We start from the raw sequence: 24,260 nt of genomic DNA on the forward strand, positions 1-24,260 counted from the left end.
GCTATGGGGAATGACCTGCCAACCTCAGTACCCTGACCAGTTGAGAGAAAACAATTGGTTTGTGACTTTTAAAAACCAGGAAGTGGAGGCTTTCAGATATCTTTCTACATCTGATGTCTTTAGAAAGACATTGGATCCCCTGGTTTTCTCTGCATCCTAAGGAAAAGAGAGAGAAAGAATCTTAATGAGAATGGAACTTGTTGAGTGTTTCAGATAAATGTTTTAAATGTTTAAGATAGATACTTTTGTCTTGGAGAGAAACAGATTTTTTAAGGAGGTGTTAGCTACCTGGTGTGTATAGAAAGGGCACAGAATAATGTATTACACCACCCCACACTGCTACCCACCTTCAGTAACATTCTTTAACTTAATTATTTTGTTTAAAATAGAGCACATCCATATTTATGTCACTGTCTGCTCATAATAAGTATTCTCGGCAGAAACTGCCAGAAGGTTCAGTGTTTAAGCTGGTATGATTAAATTCAATAGATCAGCTACTTTAATAGTTCACAGAGATGTTTCTGTAATACTAAAAGAGTGTTAGATGCCGCAGTTCAGAGTAGAGACAGAATGAGGAACTCCAGTGAGCCAGAAGAGCTAGAAACAAGGGTAATATTTGCCTGTTGAAAACATCTCTGTGAAATCTAGGAACCGTGATGTCCCCACTGAAAGGGAACAGAGGCTTAGCATTTTTGTCTGTTTAATAACAGTCATAATGATTTAGTGTCATTGTAGATAAATAATACCTATGATCTCTTTTTTTGATTAGCCAGTAGATAGGTTGAAAGATGCTGTGAAAATGAAGTTGAGCACACTTTGCTGTGTACAAAGCATGCCAATTAAACTCTTTGGGGGAAAAAAATTGCAACAGCTGAAGATGACAGATGCATTGCGTGAATAGGGCTGTTTGACCCCACTTTGAATTACTTTGGCCATTTCAAAACTTGATTTTCCATGAGTGGGGGAAGATTCTATTTCCCACCAGGTGCTGTTTGCATGTGTGTGGTCCTTAAATTTCTAAGCTTCAAAGTTAGAGTGGGTATCTTAATGTGTTTATGGTACGTTTGAGTCACAATTTGTGCTATTATTTTCTTTCCATGTACTCATTTACTTGTTTACTTGTTTTGTCAAATCTTTAAGTTTTTCATGCGTACTAAATACAGCTTGAATGTCCATGTGCTTACATATTAAATAAGCTATGTGATAATGAAAAGAAAGACCGAGGAGTATTTCAATATTGTAAAAAACTGCAACATAAAACAAGTATATAATGATTTATTGTTTTCATTTCATTCACATGACCTCCTATTTGGATTATATTTCTGTTTTTCAACTCAGATCCATCTTATTGTAAAAGCTGTTCTTGACAATATTATTGTTTTTATTAGCTTGTGTACTCTCTGAGTGAGCTTTGAGAACATTAGCAATTACTGTAACAAGAGCTTGTTTAAATCTTAATGTGGATTTCTTAGTTATGATGTGGAAATCAAAATCAGATATAAAATTTCTTTTGAATTTTGTCCTAATATGAAACTCAGAATTTTTAGTATTTTTGTGTTCTTTTCATCATATGAACTAGCACTCCAGTCGGGAAACACAAATGTTTTCCAAAGAGAACTTCATATTTGGTTCCTGCTAGACCATAATTGTGTCTTTGTCAAGTGTAGCATTCAGATTTCATGAGCAGACCTGTATTTCAGAACTATCACTGAACAGAGGTAATTTGCAGACTTAAAGCACAGATTATACCTTTAACATATTTTTTTAGTTTGAACTGTTAACAGTTCTCTAGTAAGTTTTGTGCCAAGGTGTTATTTACTTAAAACATGAGGTTTCTCTGATTTATAGTAAAGCAAGTGGAATGTTTTACTGCTGTTATAATTAATTTCAGAAGTAATTTCAATTTCAGAGTTAACATTAAAATGTCCTGTGTTCTTTAATGATGAAAGGGACATTTTTCCTCAATATCAAGTGAACATGGTAAAAGAGAAGTTAAACTAAGTAGACACATTTTGTTCAGTGCCTATGACTTTTACATGTTCAGTCAGGTGTACTGTCTCCTCATAGCTCAAAACAGCAGGTCTGATCGATGCATCTGTAAGAAGGGTGCAAGCTTTACGGATTGGAATATGTTAGACCACACTTCAATTCACTTGAGATCTATTTGCTCAATATACAATACTGAATATCCAATATCATTCCAATAAGTCACATTGTAATACTGGACTGTAACAACTCTTCACAGCGCTGTTAAAAATTAAAACATACACTATAATTAAAATTGTAGGCAGATGGAAATATTCCACTGTTAAGGAGGAAAAATCATTTGAAGACAATGTTCAGATATCTGTAAATATGTATCATTGTGTTATTGCTGTAGACACAGGGGTACATAGGGAAACAGGAAGTCTAGAGACGTGATGAGACGCTTTTCTTACAGGGGGAAGAAGTACTTTTACTAATATTACTTGAAAAATGCTTCAGGAAATCCACAGAGATAATTGTAATGGGATAATTAAAATTTGTTTTAAAACAATTGGACTTCATGCGGACGGGTACTTCCTTTAGATGGAATAGTTGGAAAATGTGCAATAAACCTAAGTGCTACAATTAAGAAAAAAACTCCCTTTAAAAACCAATTTAGGGTGAAAGGCACTGTAACGAAAATTGTATACCCTTTAAGATATTAAAATGGCCTATTAATCTCGTGTAATAAACAGACACAACAGGTAAATAAAGACAAAGTCAAAACATAATACAAAGGTATGCAGCTCATTTAAGAAACTTGTTCAACACTATATAGAAGGTAATGAATGGCTCCTTCAGAGCGGAGGGGACTGACTTAGTCTCAATAAAGCTGTCATTGTGCCAAGCAACTACATTTGCAAGACAATAAAGTTGGAATGTGTCTAAGGGAAAATCAGTGTCCCCTAATTCAATGCATTTCCCTGACTATTTTTTTCTGTGTAGTTTAATAAATGATCCCAGCAAGTCCTGCCAAGCATGGATATAATATTACACTTGAATTTGATACAGTGAAATGTGCCTTGAAAAGTCTTCCATTATCTTACAAATCTTGTTCTGGACTTCAAAGGCTGGCAGTATTTCCTTTTTAATGAGCATATCAAATAATAATCACTTAAAGCCCTTTTGCTGTAGTTTTATTTTAAAAAAAATTGCTAATAAATTCCAAAAGTGGTTTTACATTTGGCAAGATATGTAATCAGAACGTGTTGCCAGTTACTGTGCCAGTTTTCGTATTGTGGGTTTTCGATTTGTTCCTTGATAGTAATATTGCTCTCACAACTTAATGGCATTCATGGCATTTCATGACTACTCCTGTCCAAAAATATTCCCAGAGAACTCCTCTTGACAACTGGTGGAGCCATTGCAACACATATTTTACTCCTCATGCGCCATTACTCTCAGTACAACTTCAGCTGAAAGTAATCCCACCAGAAGAGTGGGAAGAGACTGGGGCGCAGACATTTTTAAAATTTATGGAATACATCCTGTGTCCTGTACAATCTGTTCTCGCATTCTGGACGAAGATTTTATATTTTATTTTTTATTATTTTGTAAAATATATTTTGGCCAATGAATCCAGTACTACTAGTAATAGGAATAGCTGTTACTAGTTATAATTGTCAAGTGTTAACCCACCCTCATGAAACCCACACAGTAATTAAATGTTCTTTTCTTGTGATATTCATTTATGTTTTTCTAGGCTTGGTGTTTTCTTCTAACAAAAGAAGAATGTTAAGTTTTGTTTTTGGTGGTGTTGTTGGTGTTGTAGTGCCTTCATTGGAACTGTGCTTTGCAAAGACTTTAGTCAAAAGCCAGGTCTTTTGCACCATTGAGAATTTCCTTCGGTGTGACACTGAATATGTATTCGGACAACCATTCCACCCAGTTTTATTAAGTATTACAGCACTGGGATTGGGTGGGCTTTAGTACATCAGGGTCCCCTCAATTTTTGGCATAGCTTTGCTTCCTGCAACCTGCTGCTGACTGAGAGATTATACTGATGTCAGTGAGAAATCTCAGCTACAAATTCTCTTGGTGTTTGTTAATGGGGCTGGCATTTCCAAATAGAATGAGTATAGAAGTAAACAGCTGGAAAATAATATTGGAAAAATTTGAAAAGCTTGTCCCTTTGCTGATCATGAAAATCTTGTCCATTTAGTTTAATAAGCTACAGTAGTTTGCTTTGATTTGTGTCAGTCGTCATATTCTGTTTTATAACACAATTTATATAGTGTATTTTCCCACTGATCTCAAACTACACAAGGGCAGAATGAAAGCTCAGAAAGAGACTAACATAACAAGAACCACAATGCCTGTGTTTTAAGAACATACTGTACTGTAGTTTCATGTACTCAATACTGAATTTGTTCAATGTTATTTAAATTGCAAAGTTGTCAAATTTTTGAAAAGGCTAAAAGTTTTTCACAAACTGTATTATTTAACCTTTTGTCTTAAGTTTTGAAGGATTTGCTTTGTAGCTTCTAAAAAAGTCATTTTTCATGGACACCTTCTTTACATATAATTGACTACAGAAAATGTATTGAAATCAAAGACCTTTGCATGCAGCTTCTTATGATGATAGACTGTTTTTTTTATTTTACTTTTATATAAACATTATTTTTAAATGTGTTAAATGTAGAATTTCTGTAGTTGAATATTTTTTGGTTTAATGGTTTAACAGAAAGGGATCTCCCTTAACCTTTTTTAACAGATGTTTTGAACAGCACTAAAAGATGTGATTACATGTTATCCTAAGGGTGTGGGATTTTCTTGCTTGCTAGAGTGGAGTTGTTCAGTATAAAGAAGAAAGACATCCTAGTCTTCTATAACAAGTGTGCTGCCTTTCACTCTGCCCCACAAAACCCCAGACATCCTCTGCTCACAATTTTGGAGGTCTGCTGTTAGTAACAGCTGCTATCACTCAGGGAATAGACTTTTAGGCTTTTTTTTCTTAAAACGAATTTCCCTTTTCCAAAACTGCACAGTGCTCAATTATTCAGTTTTTTTTCCTTTTGTTTATGGAGAGAACATAATTTTCAAATACAGTATACCTTACATTGAACTATGTTGTGGCACAGTTAGTAAAGTACAGGTAACAACAAAGTATCTTCAAAGAGACATTGGATCTGACCTAACTTGCCTACTAACTTATTCTTTTGTGAATTGCAGGGACATTGACACAGAATGAGATGATATTCAAGCGTCTCCACCTGGGCACAGTATCCTATGGAACAGACACAATGGATGAAATTCAGAGTCATGTCATACAGTCATACGCCCAGGTAACACACTCTTGCCAGCTACAGTGTCTCCTTCTGTGCATTGTGACAGACTCCAGAAGAAAATAAATACCTAAGAAATAGTTTACGTGCTGTATAGATGCTCTAATATGCCGTTGTGATAAAAGATGCTATTGACTGCATGTAGCAGTTCTTGAGAGTCGAACACTGTCGCAGTAAGGCTCAGCTGGAGTTCTGCAACTCATTTGCACCTACTGTATCTTCATTCTCATTCAGAATTGCATTACCAGAAAGCTTTAAAAGAAAAACATTCAAACTTCTGGACAGATTAAATGTGTTGTTTTGTTCAATCCTGATAGAAGTACTAAAAAAGATGGACAAAATTTGAAATGGCTTATTTTAAAGAATATATATACAGTATTACTGTACTCAGTTCTTTAATAGCGGATCATTGCACATGAAAATAATACTGCTGAAAATAAAACTCATCATAATAAGTTCACTGTACAGCACATTGATTATATAGAATTTGAGATGTTTTTTTAAAATAATTTATTTATTTTTTTACCAAGATTGAACGGCAAAGTAAAAAAAAACATTAAAAAGTTAACATACAGAATATAGGGGTCCACAATAGGTAGTGAAAGTATGTAGGGGGAGAAATTACATTTTTTTTTCCAAAGAAAGTCATCTGAGGTACAGTATTTCTGAATGAATTTTATACATTCACTTGTTGATACAATCATTTTAAACTCCATTTGCAGTATTTTTGTATTAGAGTGCGTATTAAAAAGAAAAAACAAGAATCAGACTTATTTTTTCTTAATCAGATTTTGTAACCACAAGGAGCTTTGGGTTAGAACTCTGTAGATAATTTGCTTTCTTTTTTGTGTGCTTGGGTCCAATTATGATAGCTAAACCTTGGCTATGTAGTTTTGTTAAAAGGAGACCGAGATTAAGAAATGGGTATTGTACAGACTCAGCAAACATCCAGCAGTTGTTCGAAACTAAAACACATCTGCTGGTGTCTTGTCTTTAATCTCTGGTAATGAAAACTGCCAGTCACTTAGTACAGTGTGACGGTAGTGCTTTGGTACCATTGATTTTTATCCCCTTGTTTGTGTGCTCTTTTATTATTAAGATGACAATAGTCTAGTAGGTCCACTGTAATGCAACACACAAATCTATTATAACCTGATTATATTTCCCCACTGGAAGCATTTTGTGACAGAGGGCATAATCTTTAATGGAATTTGTGTGAAATTAAATTATACAAGCATCAATAAACATAACATAATTCAGAAGAGTAAATCGGCTTAATTTATTTGACGGCGTAATGGCATCGGTGTTTGTAGAATGCAAATGCAGAAGGCTTAAAGCAGTAGCTGAAAGGCTGAAGCAGATGAGTAGAAAAGTTAAACCTTTTATTAGACAACACTGTAATTTGATGGGCAGAATGTTCACGGTTCAGAGGGCCGCACACCCAGACAGGCAAAAGAAGGGGGGGGGGGGCTGAATGAGAAAGCCAAGCTTTCAAAAGGAGGATTGCGGTAGTCTGGAGCCAACAGTAAAGTGTCTGATAGCTCTGGTGGGATCAGGAAAGGTTGTCATTTCACATCTTAACCTTACAGGACTTCTCCTCGAGTAGGAGGTTAATCATCAAAAATGATTTGCTTCAGTAGAGCAGATAAACTCTGTCAAATACAGCTGGGTCAGTATGGTGCCTACCAGACACCACAGGGCTAAATTGATGGTTGTTGCGGGAGGAAAAGAGAAAAAAAAGGCCTCAAACAACTGTATGACATGAAAAGACTAGGTGTCGTCTTTTTTCTTCTAGTATACCATTTTGTTATGAATCGCATGCAAATAAAATTCACTTAGGTCTACAATGGCATAGAAGCTCTCCACCTCAAAGAAAGAGCTGTCAGCTGTGCTTTCTTTTCTGAATGTGTGCCATGACTTTAGGAATTAGAGCATAATCCAAATGGAACATAAAATAAAAAAAAACAATTATGTCAGGGTTTTGACTGGTGGCAGGGTATATAATTGTTATTGGAGGATTTTTGCTTGTTAAATTTAATTTCAGGCAGTTAAATAAGAGGTCAGTTTGATGCCAAGATGTAACTCAAGATTTTGTTTGTAAATCTTCATGAAGTGGCATAAAAGGATTGTTTTTAATCAAGGCACTAAAAGAACAAAATTCTTGAAACCGTGATTTCATTTAAACAGTAGTGTAAAAATAGATTCCCAGTGTTATATCATTCTTACCCATTACCATTACCCATTCATACCCATTACCATTACCACCTGGTAACATGAGTTAACGAGATCTCAGAAGCTATGCAAGTCTGAGCCTGGGCACTGAGAATGGAAGGAGCCTATATACAGTAGCTTATGCCAAGGGTGCTGGTGGACCAGTAGGTGACACTTTTCCCTCTGGACCAGAATTACAAAACCACTGCCTCAGTATGGCTATCGAGGTGACTGAGGCAGCAGGGGGTGCCACCCAGTTAAATGGATGTTAAACAGTCCCAAGGGACTTTTCAAAGCAGTAGGGATGTTTTTTTTTTTTGCCTGGGCTACACTCCACTTCAAGCTTCCTCAAAGTAGCCTCCCTTAATTGAATTGGTAAAGTCTTTTCACACTCTTGCATCTAATCTGCTGTGTAGTGGGCTTGCTGGTTGAAACATGGCTGCCATGTGTCACCCAGGTGGGGGTTATAATTTCTTGGTAGTCAGAGTCCCTTTCTATGCGTAAAGATCTTTGAGATGCTTTGGCTGACGATGATGACGATGCCGATAATGATGATGGTTATTATTGGCTTCTGCTTCTTGTGTTTTAGGTAAGCGGTCAGTCCAATGGAAGCAGTAACACTTCCACGCCATCCCGTAAAGTCCAGCAGTCAGCACCGAAAGTACGGAAGAGCGTGAGCAGCCGGATTCACGAGGCAGTGAAGGCCATTGCCCTTTGCCACAATGTTACCCCGGTGTATGAGTCTCGAACAGGAGTCAGCGGCGAGCCGGAGTATGCCGAAGCAGACCAGGACTTCAGCGACGAGAACCGCACCTACCAGGCCTCCAGCCCAGACGAGGTCAGTAGCTGATAAATTGTACAGAAGGGATAACAGCCTAAATCAAATAATTTAATAAAATCATGAAGTATTTCATTTAGGATAGCATATAATATTGATTAACATGGTATAAAAAGAAGGAAATCATTCCCCTGAAAACACTTTAAAGAAAAACATCCTAATTAACTAAAAAAAATAGATGGGTTAGGGGAGCTGAATCTCTTATGTCTGCACACTGAAATCTGAGTGAGATCCTAGGATTGCCTAGCAGCAACAAGCCTACAAGCACACTGGACTGAATGCCTTGTTTTCATGGCTGTGCTGCTAGAATTCATGGCAATATGAAAGCCTTCAGGAAACAGTAGTAAAAATGGTAGTAATTGAACAACAGATTTATTCAGTTTCACCTGAACTTCAGTATGTTGCAGAATGTGACTGTGTACTGGCAGAATAAGATTGAAGGAAGATGCAATAATAATGTTCTTAGTGATACCACAATACTGAGTTCAAGTCATGTGATTTCATAAACGAATTATAAAATACTTAGTATTTTGTATGTGTGTTGAGTTAAAATAGACAAAATTAGTTTATTAGTTGATTATTTAAAATTACTTTACACCATGTCCATATTAAAGATTGCCTACAGTAGCTGCTATCTGCATGATTGAAGGTAGCCTGTCTGTGAGATACATTGCTTGGAGACTGAAATGTTTTACTCCAGCATGTATAGGACTTGTCGAAAGGAAACTAGCTCTGTAGTTACCAGACCAGACCTTTTAAGGCAGAGAGTCTCCACACTCACCCAGAACCTTCACATCTCTCTGATCCATCTGTATGACCACTTTCAAACTGCAATGACAATAGAACAAGTAATTCCAGCAAGAAATTAAGTATAATGGCAGTATCATCTGCATGAAAATGATATCATTCCTCAGAGGCTGCTCGGAAGTAATGTTGACAGCTGAAAACCTAAATTACCATATTCTTTGGGTCAAAGAATGTCTAAGTTGGCACTAGACATTGGTGGAGTGTTTTAATCACCTGTGAATGTTTTTTTTGCTGTTGATAGGCCTGGTGGGAGACAATGTGGAGATGTCTTTGGTGAACATTATGGTGCTAGTTTGTTCACGTTAACTGATGGGGCGGTGGAAGTGAGGGGCAAAAGATAATATGGGGAGAAATCACCTTTAACACAAAATTGTGTTTGGTACAAATTGAAGGCAACCTAATGGTCCAAGGTCCTTGAAAGTCACCAGTGTTATTAACAGGGGACAACCATAACTGGTGAGGCTTTACCAGGCAACTACAGTTTCTCAGGAAGAGTGGTGGAATATTGTCCAGAAATTGCTCAGGTCTGTGCGTCAATGCTGCAAACACTTTAAAAGCACCTAATGAAACACATACTGTAAATAAAAGTATCTTTTATCTACTCATATCCAATGAGAAAAAAATGAAATAGCACCCAAGAGGAATCATATATCATGTGAAGATGAGGAAGAGTTTATTTTCCTTTATGGCAGAGTAGCTTACCAGGGTTTATTGTAAAGGTTCAGTGAAATCGTTTTACCTGCCTAAACCTTCCTTTTTCCGTGTTCTGTTTAGTTTTTTCATAATGTGTCTTAATTTGTTAGCCTTCATTATGACCCTGATCTGTTTAATTTTCCTTTAGTTATAATTTCCCTTTAAATAATTCTTCTTCTTCTTTCTTCCATTCAAATTCTGCCCAAGTTGACAGTTTATGGATTTAAACTGATGACATAGAACACAAGTCTTCAGCAGTTGGCGCCGAATCAATGAGATTTTGACACCAGGATTGTAAACTAGCTTTATGAGATTTAGACAAGTGAGCTGTTTGTGAATTTTTGGATGAATCAGATTGCAGCCTCTGGTTAAGAACGCTTGAACAGTTCTCTTAAGGCCTGAATAGTGTCACACAAATGTAAATTCTTTAAGGCACATTTTAAGTAAATGTTCAACTTTACAACGTTTACAAAGATTTTGTTTTTTACATTGCTTGAAAAGCTTACTGTTCTTTATTGCATTTTCTGATTCATATACGGATGTGTCATAAAGTCAGTGTACTTTCCGGTCTTTGTTAAAACAATTGTTTTTGAAAAACGTGTGTTATAAAATCCAATATTTAAATATACTGTAGCCTGTTGAAAGTGTCATTGGGGAACCTGTTACACACTCAGAAGATTGAGCTGTTTTTATGTGTGTTCCGGCCATGACATACTGTATAACTAAACAGAGTTGGTCACGACATTCTGACCTAAATAATTCTTCAATATTTTGTGTGAAGAAGGTACGGTGTGATTATCAATTTCTCAATTGTGTTATTCTGATTATGTTTGGAATTATTTCAAAGTTCGATCATTTTATGTATACCTATAGAAAACACTGTAGCTGAGCCATTTACTTATGATATGAAGTTAATATTAAGTTTATTCTTCCATATTTTAAACAGTGCATGCTGCTAGTGAATCATGTATCAAAGACATTCTTTTGTTATAGCCTAAAAGTATTTTTCAGAAAAAAGGTCAAACTTGTTTATTATATCATTTCTTTTTTACTAGATTTATAGCTCTAATTGAGGATAACTTATAGTATAATCTTATTTTTTCCTTTCTTAAGTGGTGAGATAACATCACCATGGATCATGGGGAGGTAAAAAAGAAAACTTGATGCCTGTTTAACTTTATGTTTAATCCCATACTTGTGGCTTTTATGACCAGGACTGTGATTCTACATCCCACAATTTACAGCCAATTTTGCTATCAGGTAAAGTCTTAGAAAGAGTGCTATAAATATCAAAGATATAGGGGTCAAGAAAGGTCAGCACCATTGAAGGTCCCTGTCATAATTTGTTTAAAGAGCTATTTTCAGTAGATATTTGTGGATCACTGATGCCTAAGGAAAATAATGCAAATGGCTCATTATTTACCTCAATGAAATTTGCTGCATTTACATTGACAGATGTGGCCAGCTTTCCCAATCACCAGAGCACTGTTTTGAAAGCATTTTTTATTGAACAAAGTGCTCTGAAAATTGTACCCTGGGGCTTTATTTAGGAAGATCGTTCAAATTATATTTTTTTTCAGTTAACCTTTATCAGTGATATAACACGGTTTGGTTAATAAGCAGCATTATCTTTTATTCAACATAACTTGAGTGCCGTGATATTCTTGGTTTTCTTGTCATTTTGGCATGTTTATTATGTTTTTGTAAATGTTTTTCATTTTTTTCTCTACTTCTTCACTGAGAAGTTCTGCTGCACAGACTTCACAATACAGACCAACAAACCAGTTCCTAATAGGCTAGCATATACTAAATAAAAATGTGTTGCATAATAAATAATGATGTGTCTGAGGTTTAAAAAGAGAGTTCTGCTCACATAAATAAGACACTTTACGGTTCAGTAATATACAGATGTTTCAGAATACCAAATTGCTTTTATAATCTATCTAGTATCTATCTATCTAATGTTGATGCACATACATTTATTAAACTTAACTAAACAACCTGTAAACTTTATCGTAACTGGCATGTTGTTGATAATGTTCAAGATGCACTTAATATTAAGCTTCTGTAATCAAGGACCTCCCCTGTAGACACAATTGGAAAATGCACAAGACTGTTCAAATGTATAGAGTACACTTCACTTAGACAGGGAGATTACCAGTCCTAATGTTTTAGGCAAACCAAAGAGTTTTAAAGATGTGATGACAATAAAGTTCAGAGATGTGGAAGAACCAGTTCTTTAGAAAAAATGGTGTTTTAAAAGTGTTAAAAATGGTACAAAACTGAACGAGGAAAATATAGACCTATCAGTTTTGCTTCTGTTAGTGGTAAAGTCATGGAAATTATAGCGAAAGCTAAACCAGAAGGACGCTCGTAGATGAAATATACAAAATCATAGCCTAGATATGTCTAGATAACCATCATGAGTATAGAAAGCGAAGACCTTGTTGAACAAAAATTCTTCGTGTTTTTTGGATTTCCAGAAAGCTCCTGATAGCGTCACTTGTAAAAGGTTCAATCTCTCATTAAAGCCTTTAGGAATCTACGCTACTGTATGCACATACCATTGTTTCCAAAAATGAATAGGGAGCAGCACGTCACCTTAAGTGGTGTTACCTCAAATTGGGCAGATGCAAGCAGTCCTGCACTGCGGTGATAATATTAAATGTGGTTCACCCAAGAAGTAGTAACATGCATATTGCATACTGCAGGTAGCTAAGCTATACTGTACATTAAAGGAATCTGAGTGTTTACATCTTTTTTTTTCTATATCCCCATCAAAAATAATAAATATTTGGGTATACAGTAGGTTGTGTGGATAACTCAAGGGAAGTCATATTTTGCCATGTTTTGCAATGCAATATCAAAAACTCCATTTAGTATGCCACAAAAAGGACATTGTAACCTAAGGAGTTTAAAAAAAGCAGCAGGTATGATTTCTGGTCTCAGCAGAATTTCCATACACAGACAAATTAACAGAACTAAATCTCTCAACAAAGGAGATTGATAAGAGACTTAATCCAAGTGTTTAAAATCCTGAAAGGTTTACATAGGATGAATACAGAGAGTTGGTTCACACTTAGTGAAACAAACATAGTGTCATAGTTGGGATCTTAAAGGGAATTGATTTGAGACAGAAAATATAAAATGCTACTTTTCACTAAGAGTTGTGGGTAGCAGGAACAGCCTTCACAGCCAGGTCCCTGAGGCTCAAACTTTGGACTTCTAAGAAACAGCTGGACAACATTTTTGATTTGCCTAGTTACAAACTGCTAAACGAGCCAGAATGGTCAGATAGCTTCCTCTTGTTTACCCTTTTCTTTTGTTCTTACACTGTAAATTGTTTCTTGCTACACAGTGATGAGCACCCATAACCACATGCAGAGAAGGTTCTTGAAGCTGGATATTGTGTTAAACAATTTAAATGCATTCAAATTTGATAGAAAAGCAAGATGTGTAGCTTATCCACATTTACACATTGTATTTAACTTTTTAAAGAATAAAAATACACAATGTGAGAAACGACAAGCTTTTTCTCTCTTCATCTGTTCTGAAATTTTCTGCTAGTGTTTTGAAAGCAAATCCCAGAAACACCTAACTCTTGTGCCATTCACAAAAAAAACTGAAAAAGACGAGTACGAAAAGAAACCTTCATTAACCTATTGATAATTTTAAGGGTCCTCCATTCTCTTTTTTTTGTTTTAGGGGGTTTCTTTCTTTGTAGGATATTTTTTGTCTTTCTGTCTCTGGGAGCATCCAGCAGGAGTAGACCTTTCAGCGGCAGCTGTGCGACCTTGCAGGCACATGGCCTCTGGGACAGCTGGGCTCATCGACAGAATCATAACTGTGTCAGCGCTCAATTGTCATAAGTGTATGAGCATTGAGTAAAAAAATCATCAATTTTTCAACTGCGGAAAGACAATGCTGACCTAATATAATGAAGGATCATAAAAGGAGATTAAGTGGGCAGGGCACTCAAGTGCAAAGGTCGCAGGACCTGGTGATCTGGAGGCATGCTGTGAACAGGGCCCTTAGAGGACCTTTGGCCCTGTATGGTCAAGGGGGAATGATCGGTCATGCCCTTTAATGACTGCGTAGTCTTGCGAACTAGCTATTTATTATCTCAAGGATGTAATGGCTCTTTACAGTTTGAGATTATCTGAATAATTGTGGGAGACTTAAAAAAAAGAAGACAACAGAGCAAGTGGTTCATACAGTAATTCTGACAAGATAGTCGTTTTTTAGACAGACTGCTACTGCACTTTCTGATTAATATAGCCTTTCAGGTGTACATCACACACACATCCTGCCAAAGAAACACAACGATTCAAGCCTAAGGTGCTCAAGGTGGGCTTGGATGGTTGACAAATGCAGAAGCAACTGCTTAGTCAGGCACAACTAATCATGGGCTTTTGTCAATGTATTTGAGAAGGGGGAATCATTGTCAATGACATAAACCATCACAGCCACGACCTCGGGAGACCTAAGGAGAATGAATAACCCATAGATTTTCCTTAAAATTGACAAGTGCTTTTTCCATACAATCAAGGATTTTGTTTAAGGGGATTTTCAAAAGGCTAAAAGTTCATACGCTACATATTTTTATTAGTAATTAATTGAAGATGTCTAAGAATTGACTGGTTCCTTAATAATTGTGTTTCTTGTGATGGATTTTGTCTTGCATAGGTATAAATAAAAACAACTGTTGAGTGTGGCTGTTGTAAATAACACTTCATCCACTTGTTTCTGTTTTTGCCAAAATAAAAATGTATGACTTTATGTATTCCTAATATGAACGTTCGACGAGTATAATAGTGTTGCTAAAAAAGGACAAGCAGCTAGAGGATTATTCTTATTTTATCATGTCAACTGACTAAACTGAGAGTAATTTATTAATTTCCTGAATTGATATTATCTCTGAATTACCAGCATCACAATATAACTCGTCTTTGTTAATAAAAGTGTTACTTTATCTGTGGTGTAAACAAGACAGCAGATTATTAATACAGTAAATACCATGTTTAAGATATGCCTACAAAAACGTAATGACTATTATTTAATATTGGGGAAAAAAGTGTGCTCAAAGATATGAAGGTTTAACATTTTGCAATATTTATTATTGGCATTGTATTTATACAATGTATTTTGTTTCAAAACAGGAATATCAGAAGAGCAAGACTGTTTATGCAATTGTTTCTTATTTATATTTGACATTTTTTTCATTTTGAAACAACCTTAAAACAGGGTTCTATCAGCCTCTCTGCAGTGTAATGGGACAATTTGGTATCCTTAGACATAATGTTACTTTCATAAAGCACAATATTGTTTTCTTGTTTGTGTATACATACTAAGTGCAACAGGTGAAAGTGCAAAGGCTCTTAAGTCAGTCCCAACCAGCAAGGCACTCATTCAGATCACTGAGTCCTACCATGTGTTTGATTCTGGGTGGTATTGTTAATGTGTTGTGACGGCTAGTGCCACCAGTGGCCAGAATATCCTCAGAGTTTGTACATGTGAGCTTGCATTGTAACCAGTTAGAGCTGCATCATATTTAAAAGGGAATGAAATTTGTTTAAGAAGCTGAATTTTCTTTAGTGGTAAAATGCCTTCTTATACAAAGTAAAGAGAACTGATGATTTCTCTCCAACTAAAAGCCTGGGAACACACCTTGTCCCATTGTAAGCAGTAACATAGATGACCAAGGGTTTCACCTAGTAATAGGATACATTATTGCATAATGTTCTGTCCTTAATTAGTATATTTGCCAGTTCCAGAAATGTTTTATGGAATAGTCTTCTCAGGACCCCAACTCCAGGGACAATACAAGCCAGAGACACCAACAAGCAGCTCTCTGTCACAGAGCCCTGGCTCCTTTAACCTTTTCAGCTTGAATGTCTAGTGATAACTCCACAGTGCCTCAATGGTTTTGTATCACTATATAGATTGCATACTTCTCAATGGAATGGGCCACCTTGTCCTCGAAAGCTGTAATCCTCTCTGCTGTGTCTTGGAAATGCTTCTGCAGTGCACTTTGGCTGACTCCCAAGTTCACGCGCGACAGTTCTTTGAGGAGCATTACCCCTGTAATGCTGAATTTACTGTAGATCACACATCACAGAAATGGGCAAGCCTGTGTGTCACGCGCTGAACAGTTTCTTGTCAGGAGATGTTGTCATCACAATGGATTTTGTTTTAAATTGGAACATTTTCCCAAAATGAAATCTTAAATCTTAATATGTCACCTTCACAGCATGATTTTTCATTAAGTAAATTATGTGCATATATACAGAAATTCCATTTCATGGTTTTCCAATTTATGCTCTGTTTCATTATAGATGTTATATATATATATGTGGGTAGTCAGGGTGACTAAGTGATAATTAGATGGCATCCTTTAATAATGCTGTCAATACGTTTGGCCTAATGAGTGCATTCATCTAGACTTTTTTTTACCTGAAGAAATCCCATCTCTAACAAAAGCTTAAATTGTGTAGAATATGTCAGCGAGAGAAAAACGGTGCTATATTTATCCTAATTCATACGATTCAATGTGAGGTAGAAGACTGTATCCAGAGTTTTAATATGTGAGAATAAAAAATCATGCAATTTCAGTTAATAGAAAAAGAGCAAACTGAGATCAACATTTTCTCGCAAGATTATTTTAGAAAATTGGTCCATTGGGCTCTTTTCTGGAAGTCTTAGCACTGATAAACATTATATGTAATGCTTACTCCGTTTATTGTTGAGTCTGTGTCTTGCTCAGACTGGTGGTTTACAAATTACTTGTGAGGTTAAAGAGTACCGTGAATTTCAGTGGACCATAAAGTGAACACCAAAATCTGTTCACTGGCATTTAAACCAGAACGTTCATTCAAAAACTCGAATCCTTGTATTATCCGGTTTACTTTCTACACATTTATTTCCTTGGTTTCAAACTGTATAAATATGCTTTTTTTTCAAACTACATTTTCATAAAAGAAAATGCCAAGAAACAGTTTTTAGACTAGTGATATGAAAAAAGATCATAAAGCAACAATACTTTAACAAAGTCTCCTTCCAGTCTGTGAAATTGTCTGCTTCCTTGTTGCTAAGGAGCTCTGGAGTTAGGGCTAGGGCTAGGATCTGAAGCAATTTTAAAACTGAGCACTAGGGTGGTACAGAAGATTGCACCATCAACCATCGTGTTGTTTTGCAGGTGCATTGATAAAGTCTGTTGCATTTACAGTCCAAAAGAGAAATTCCATGCTTCAGAACTGTACTCAAATATTAATATAGTATGTTGCTTCAATTTGATTTTGAGCTGTAGGAAGGCTACAGTATGCTTTTGTTTTTTCTCTATACCCTTCTGAGGTAAATGTTCAAGATTTCAACATACAGTTCATAAAAAATCAAATTTTAAGAACCAAAAAAATGTGAAAGATAGCCATTCTGTGCAGATACTGGTCTCTTGTGAACAAGAAAGTACTTTTTTTCACGTTTGATCACTTAAGTTAGTGGATTGTTTACTATTAAAATGGTCACCATTAGAACTTCTTTTTTAGTTCTTCTTCGTGTGCAGTTATTATTAAAGTTAACATGACTTTAATAGGTCCAGAGAGACTGATAAAAAGATTCTGGGGCCAGGTATTGTAGCTTGAAAATTCAAGGCTGCAAGCCTCTAATTCAGACAGGCTGTGTAACCAAGCATGAGCTAAATAATAAACAGATGTGAGTCACCAAATATAGCATGCTTAAGTCCAAACTACAAAGGGACACAAAATGAAATGATAGGGTATTAGCAGGAAGATACAATTTGCAGGTCAAAATGTAATAGTAACCTTTCACTGTGCAAATTGAAAATTAACCTTTGGAGTATTGAATCATTTGCAGCTGATACTGCATACTGGGCGGAAATTTCTCTTGAGCAGAAAATGGGGGAAAAAAGATCATCTCTAATGATGAACTTGGGTAATATTTATTGCTCTGTGTGTCTATTGTATGCAAACTTCAAAATTAATTTGACAACTAAAAAAAAATCTAATAGTAAAATTAAACTTGAGAGAGAGTGGAAGATTCTGAGTCTTAGTTATTGTTTTTAGTTCCCTACCGTGTGAGTTTACAGTACAGTGGTTTATTATACGATAAGCAACATAAGCCATGACGGTTTTCATAGCATAAATAATGTGGCCATTGACTTGAAGTGTTTTCAAATATTTTTAAAATTCTAAAATGGTTGTTTTAGTTAAATGTAGCCACAGCCAAAAGACCATTAGTTCATAGACTTATTATGTGCACAAAATAAAATATTTACCTTTTTCCTTGATAGATAGAGGTCTAGAAATGTTAGCTTGGACCTACCGGGGATTAATGAATGATTAAATTCTCAGCAAGAAAGGCTTATAATTCTAACCTTGTCATATTTAGCTGCTGTCAGCAAAAATGCTACTTTATGAGGGGAGACTCATAAAGTGCCCCATTCATTATGCTAATCTCATTAGTTAAGATCTGTTAAGTAGAGAGCAGTTTAATGCATGCTTTTCCGTTTTAATTATTGACCATAAATACGTTTTAGTACATTAGAAACCTGAGTGCAACACTGAGCGTTTAAATAGATTATGAGGCAAACACATTATCTAAAGGTACATATTTAACTAATCTTGCATTTTAAGGATATTAATGCAGACATGACATAAATTGCAGCTTGTCATTTGACCCCAATCTTACCCTTCAGACCTGTGTTTGTCGATAGCATGGGTATTTTGTATCATTGTCCAGGACTGTGTACATGTTAGCTTTCTGTAGTCTCATAAATCTCATCAAAGTCTTTATCCTTTTTTAAGCCCCCTCATAGTAGTAGTTAATTCATGATAATTGTACTTATTAAAATAATGATTAATTTTCAAGCTATTTTATTCTTTTTTAGTTGCTGGTTATATTGGAGTCAGACAGAGCATCAGATGGCTGGGTTACAGATAAATTATCATAGACCCCCCATTAAAGGAATTAAAGGAGACTTTGTAGTGAACTTATATATATCGTAGTAGGGAGGCACAGTGGTTAGCATTGCTGCTTTGCAGTGCTGGGGCCCTGGGTTCAGTTCCTGGCGTGCTGTCTGTGTGGAGTTTTTGTTCATGTGGGTTTCCTCCGGGTGCTCCAATTTCCTTCCAAAGACAAACTGTTAGGTTAATTGGCTTCTGGGAAAATTAGCTCTGGTATGTGTCTGTGCACTTTTGTATCTGTGTGTGCCTTGCGATTGACTGGCATCCCATTCAGGGTGTATCCTGTTTTGCACCCATTGCTAGCTGGGATAGCCTCTCACTCTCCCACGACCCTGTTTTTGACCAAACAGTTAGAAAATGAACAGATTAATATTATTGTACAACTGTGATGAGTATTTAGTATCATTTGCACTGTATCAGAAAGCAGACATATACGTAAGGCTTTCAGACTAATGTTTCACAGAAAAATATCCAGACTATACTGCTTTTAATATTAATACTTGTGAATGCAAAGACTTTTAAGTGTTTTGTTTTTCCACAAAAATGAATAAAACTGAAACCTTCTCATTCTTAACTAAATAGGCGCCAGGTCCTTCGTTGTCCTGGCTGAAGGGAGTCACTGCATGGGGAGCCCCTTTTGACTCGGTGCTTTTGCATTGCTGGTGAATGAAATCTGGAGATGCTTCGCATGGCTGTGTGTGATGGGCCAAGCTTTTGAGAAACCAGGTGCCCCTTTGGCCCCCTTGAACTGCGTGGCCGGCTGGCTGTTTTTGAAGGGTGTGTGCTTGACCCCTGACCCTGTGAAATCTGATGTTCTTCAGGTGGCTCTGGTGCAGTGGACAGAGAGCGTAGGCCTCATACTGGTCAACAGAGATCTGACCTCCATGCAGCTGAAGACCCCTGGTGGACAAATCCTCACATTTTACATCCTGCAGATTTTCCCATTTACATCAGAGAGCAAAAGAATGGGGATCATTGTTAGGGTAAGGGGTTTTATAATCTTTTCAGAAATCTAGCAAATCTCTTCCTGTTTTATTTATGTTATTCATCTCTCAATAAAAAAGCCATTGTCAGTTTGTAGGCAGTACATAATTCAGTAGGTTTATGTGTGTTTTTCCTGCAATTTATGTTAAATGACCTCTGGACAGAAAACTGCAGTTCTTGCTGTTGTATTATTTTTAATTTATTTGGTAATTTCTTTACCCATGTCACATTTTAATAATACAATTTAATAAATACAATACTACAGTTTAATTAAACAATTACATTATAAAGTCATACATAATTGCTAAAAAATCCTGTGGTTTCTGTGATATTATAATTCAGTGAAATACACAGTGCAAGATACATTGCAGGCAGTTACAGTACTTAAGTGGTAAGAAAGTAAGATGTTTATGCTTTTCTGTTTTTTGGGTTAAATTTAATGTGATTGTTTAAGCCCAATGGTGCAATTCAGAAAGACTGTACTGGAAAACAAATGATAAATGTTGTTGTCTTTATATTTTTAATTTGTTCTTTTAAAAAATCAGTTTTCCTGAAATGTTTGTTAATGTTATTGTTATAGTCTTACTTAAAAAAAGTGTACATAACTAATCAAAGATTATCTCTATAACATGAAACCAATCAAAGAGCTATACCTAGGAACATCCTTAGTGTGATTTTGTTTTTTGTTTCATTCCTACTGATCCTTGAGGGAAGCCAAAATGAAGACATACCTGACAGGATATGTACAAACCAGTGCCGTGCTTTGATGACGCCTTTTTTGTTTTTAGAGTATATGGTTTTTAAGAGTTTTGTTTTGTAAAAGTCAACTTTCTTTTGGTCTTGACTTGCTCTTCAGGAGGAAGCTACGGGAGATATAACATTTTACATGAAGGGGGCTGATGTTGCCATGTCAAGCATTGTACAGTACAACGACTGGCTTGAGGAAGAGGTAAGGAAATTGTAAAGCTTTCAATTTATCCACTCAGCTAATTGTGTGTTGCCTGGGAAAAAAAACATCAATAATAAGACCAGTAATATGATGCAAGTATCACATAATTATATGGGTGCATAGCTATTATGTAGTTGAAATTAATTGTCTCAACATTACTGCAATTGGTACAGAAACAGTCTTTGATAAAATTACGTACTTTACATACGAATGAACACATTTCTTTTCCATGTCAGGGACCAACATTTATAATGATGATTCTAACAGAGGGCAACAAAAAATCATATTCCAGAGTAGATCCCATCGCACTGTATGAGTGCATGCTTCACAATGTGGTGTATGGCCCATTTTGTATCTGCTTGTATTGTGCAATGATTTTTTCAATGGTTTATTACTGCCCATGCCTTTTATACATAATGAACACTTAATAAGCAAAGGCAATCATCTACACACTGACTATGGAAGCCAAGGATTATCGAAAGATTCATGTGCATATGTTCATGATTGTATTGGCAATATTTCCAAGTCAATATCTGCTGGAAGGCAATTTTATTTAATTAGTGACCTGAATAAACTTCTCTCCCATGAGGCGACATAAAATGTCATAAGCATAGCTATGGTGTTAATGATGTACGATTAACTGTAATAATCCCATTTCAATTCAACAGGGATATAAGGACATGTCAATATACAGTAGACTTGGTACAGCAGTTTCTGTGGATCTGATTTTTATATAAAACATAAACTGCAGATCACCTTTTATTGTGTCCTTTAAAATTACCCTACAGCTATATTTTAGTCATTGATTGTTTTACAGTATTGTACTATTTAAATATCTGAGGCAGCTGTTAATATGGGTTCTGGGAGTATTCTGGACAACATTTTGGTCCTCAGTTCTGTTTTGGATGCTTTATGCAGACATACTGTACTATTTTAATCCTAAACAGAGAGTCACGTTTGCAGAGGTAACAGCTGATATGTGACGTGTTGAGAGAGTTTTAATCGTTGATTTTAAAGTCTGATCTCCCGTTGCCCATAATTTGTTACAGAAATGTGAATTTCCTTTATTCTCTGTCCCACTAAGTACAGTGAATCACTAAAACCTGAAGCTACTGTAGGACACAGGTATAACACAAAGTATAAAAGAGGTGTTCAACTGTTGGAGCTTTTCAGTTGAATACCTTGACTGTCTTAATGATTATGAGATGGAATCTCAGATAACTATGTTGTTGGGTTATTCTTGTGTGTCATTTTTTATCATGTCTTTTCAAGTGTGGGAACATGGCGAGAGAAGGCCTGAGAACTCTTGTGGTGGCAAAAAAGTCTTTATCAGAAGAGCAGTACCAAGACTTTGAGGTAAGCACAATCACCCTTTATGTTTTGTAGATGGACTAATTTCATGTACATATTAGCTGCAAAAAAGGGAGAGCTGTTTGTAAGATGTTGACAAATGGGCTTCCAAGTCATTTATTCAGTAAAGTCTCATCACCAAATGATAGACAGGCTTTACAGCCATGTGAGGTTACCAGTTCGAACTCAGACATGGTTCCTAGATGTCTTCAGTTTGTAATTTACGGATTGTACTATACATGTCTTCATCTCGTACAATTGAGGGCTCAGTTCTCTCTTTTGCATTTCTGTTGCTCTCAAAAAATACAAGGTAGAATTCGTCCCATTGTCATCATACATTGTCATCCTGGATCGAGTCCAGTAGAGGAAACAAATATGTAAGAAACTGTTGCCTAATTTGAAGGCCTGTCAGAACTTAGTATTAAATAATATTATTATTTAATACTAATAATAATAAGTTGTATTTTTTAAAAAGCAATTAGAAGACTAAATTTGCAAGAAAACAACGTATACGTATGCGTATAATCAGTGTGCTCAGCTTAATTTAATTGCATTATATTGTAACACCTTCTGTAATTATGTAAGATAGGATTTACTTTTATAAATTTAATATCATCCTGTATTTAAAATAACAGTAAATATGCAATGTTAAACTCAGTAGTGTATTGAAAAAAATAACTCCACTGTTATTGTAATACTAATAACATAGCTGCATAATTTCAGACTCCAGTGGCCAATGTGTGCAGAAATACTCTCCATCTTAAATTTGAGCTTTCTGCTGTCCATGCAGTGTTGGAGACATCCATTGGTTCAACTGCAGCAGTACCTTTCAGGATTCGAATACTTGCCTTCAGTGTTTTCTCAAAGCAGCACTAAAAATATTTAGACATTTTATTGTACCCATCACTGTAGGACGTTTTTTTTTTTCTGTATGTATGTAGTATTAAAAATCTGGTCTTGCAGATACATTGTACAATTTTAAAAAAATAACATCAGTTAAACAGATGCATTTTTATTTATTGTTTCCCCTTATCATCCGGAGGAGGGCTCTAAGGGGTCACCATAAATACCCAAATCTTTGATATGAATAGTTTCTTTAAACTAACAGCAGTAAGTTGTGTTTTTTGTCTTATTTCATCTGCTGCAGAATCGATACAACCAGGCCAAGCTGAGTATACACGACCGCAGTTTGAAGGTAGCTGCTGTGGTGGAGAGCCTGGAGAGAGAGATGGAGCTTTTGTGCGTCACTGGAGTGGAAGACCAGCTGCAGGCAGACGTCAGGCCTACATTGGAGATGCTGAGAAACGCTGGAATAAAGGTCCAAAAAATGCCTTGTTAGCATTGCATTAAAGCTTTCTTTTGCATACCATAAACCAACAATAAATTAGTATGCATTTGTAGGTTTAATGTACATTAAATGAAGCATTATTACTTTTCAAGTAGTGTTTATCTAGAATGACTGCTGTTATCAATAAGCGAAGATAAACAGTAGAGGAATATTTGTTAACCCAGTTTATTTGAATTATCTTTAATATGGAGTCTCTTCAATCTTCAAGTGAGCTTCCTCTTTCACAAATTATATTTCTATTTCCACTGTTGTGTAGAAATATAACAATGTTTTTTTTCTTTCAGGATTTCTTATTTCTTTTGTCATGTATTCGTTTATTGAAGATTGATAAGGCATCATTCGACATTATCTTACATTTGCACAATATTTTAATAATGATTTACACTATTATATGACAGAAGTTACCATCACTTTCAATGAATTCATTAGAGCATCTTTTTTGTTTTCATATTTGGTGGTGAAGATAGTTATTGAGATAACTAATATATGTTTCACTTCTACAAGCAACTTTGTTTTATGCCTATTCCAATGTCTTTGTCTGAAAGGTCTTTTTGAGCACTTCCAATCAAAGTCAAATACTCATCACCACATATACTGTACAAATTTTATAGAAGAAAGAAGGAGCATAATGACATTACTACATACATTGATCAGGTTTTAGAGTCCACTGCTAGTAAAATGGTTCAGGCTAAACCAGTATGATAATAAATGCTTTACAGAGAAACATCAAGCTTGTTCACAACACTTTGGTTATTTCTAAGATGTCACTGCATGACCTCAGTTGGACATTGGG

The 24,260-nt window shown here is 35.7% G+C and overlaps 1 protein-coding gene across 2 annotated transcripts in view; it reads left to right on the top strand.

The window, feature by feature from the left end:
• The window catches only part of atp9b (ATPase phospholipid transporting 9B), a 152,164-nt gene that overhangs the window by 107,686 nt on the left and 20,218 nt on the right, over nucleotides 1-24,260 (top strand). For both annotated transcript variants that reach the window (XM_088928992.1, XM_088928993.1), the window contains exons 14-19: nucleotides 5,197-5,309; nucleotides 8,110-8,358; nucleotides 19,658-19,819; nucleotides 20,677-20,769; nucleotides 22,042-22,125; nucleotides 23,267-23,437. In XM_088928992.1, coding sequence (XP_088785118.1) covers nucleotides 5,197-5,309; nucleotides 8,110-8,358; nucleotides 19,658-19,819; nucleotides 20,677-20,769; nucleotides 22,042-22,125; nucleotides 23,267-23,437 — 872 coding nt within the window. The remainder of the gene's footprint in view (nucleotides 1-5,196; nucleotides 5,310-8,109; nucleotides 8,359-19,657; nucleotides 19,820-20,676; nucleotides 20,770-22,041; nucleotides 22,126-23,266; nucleotides 23,438-24,260) is intronic.

This window comes from Atractosteus spatula, chromosome 12 (genome assembly GCF_055471065.1).
Source record: "Atractosteus spatula isolate fAtrSpa1 chromosome 12, fAtrSpa1.hap1, whole genome shotgun sequence".
NCBI classification, from domain to species: domain Eukaryota; kingdom Metazoa; phylum Chordata; class Actinopteri; order Semionotiformes; family Lepisosteidae; genus Atractosteus; species Atractosteus spatula.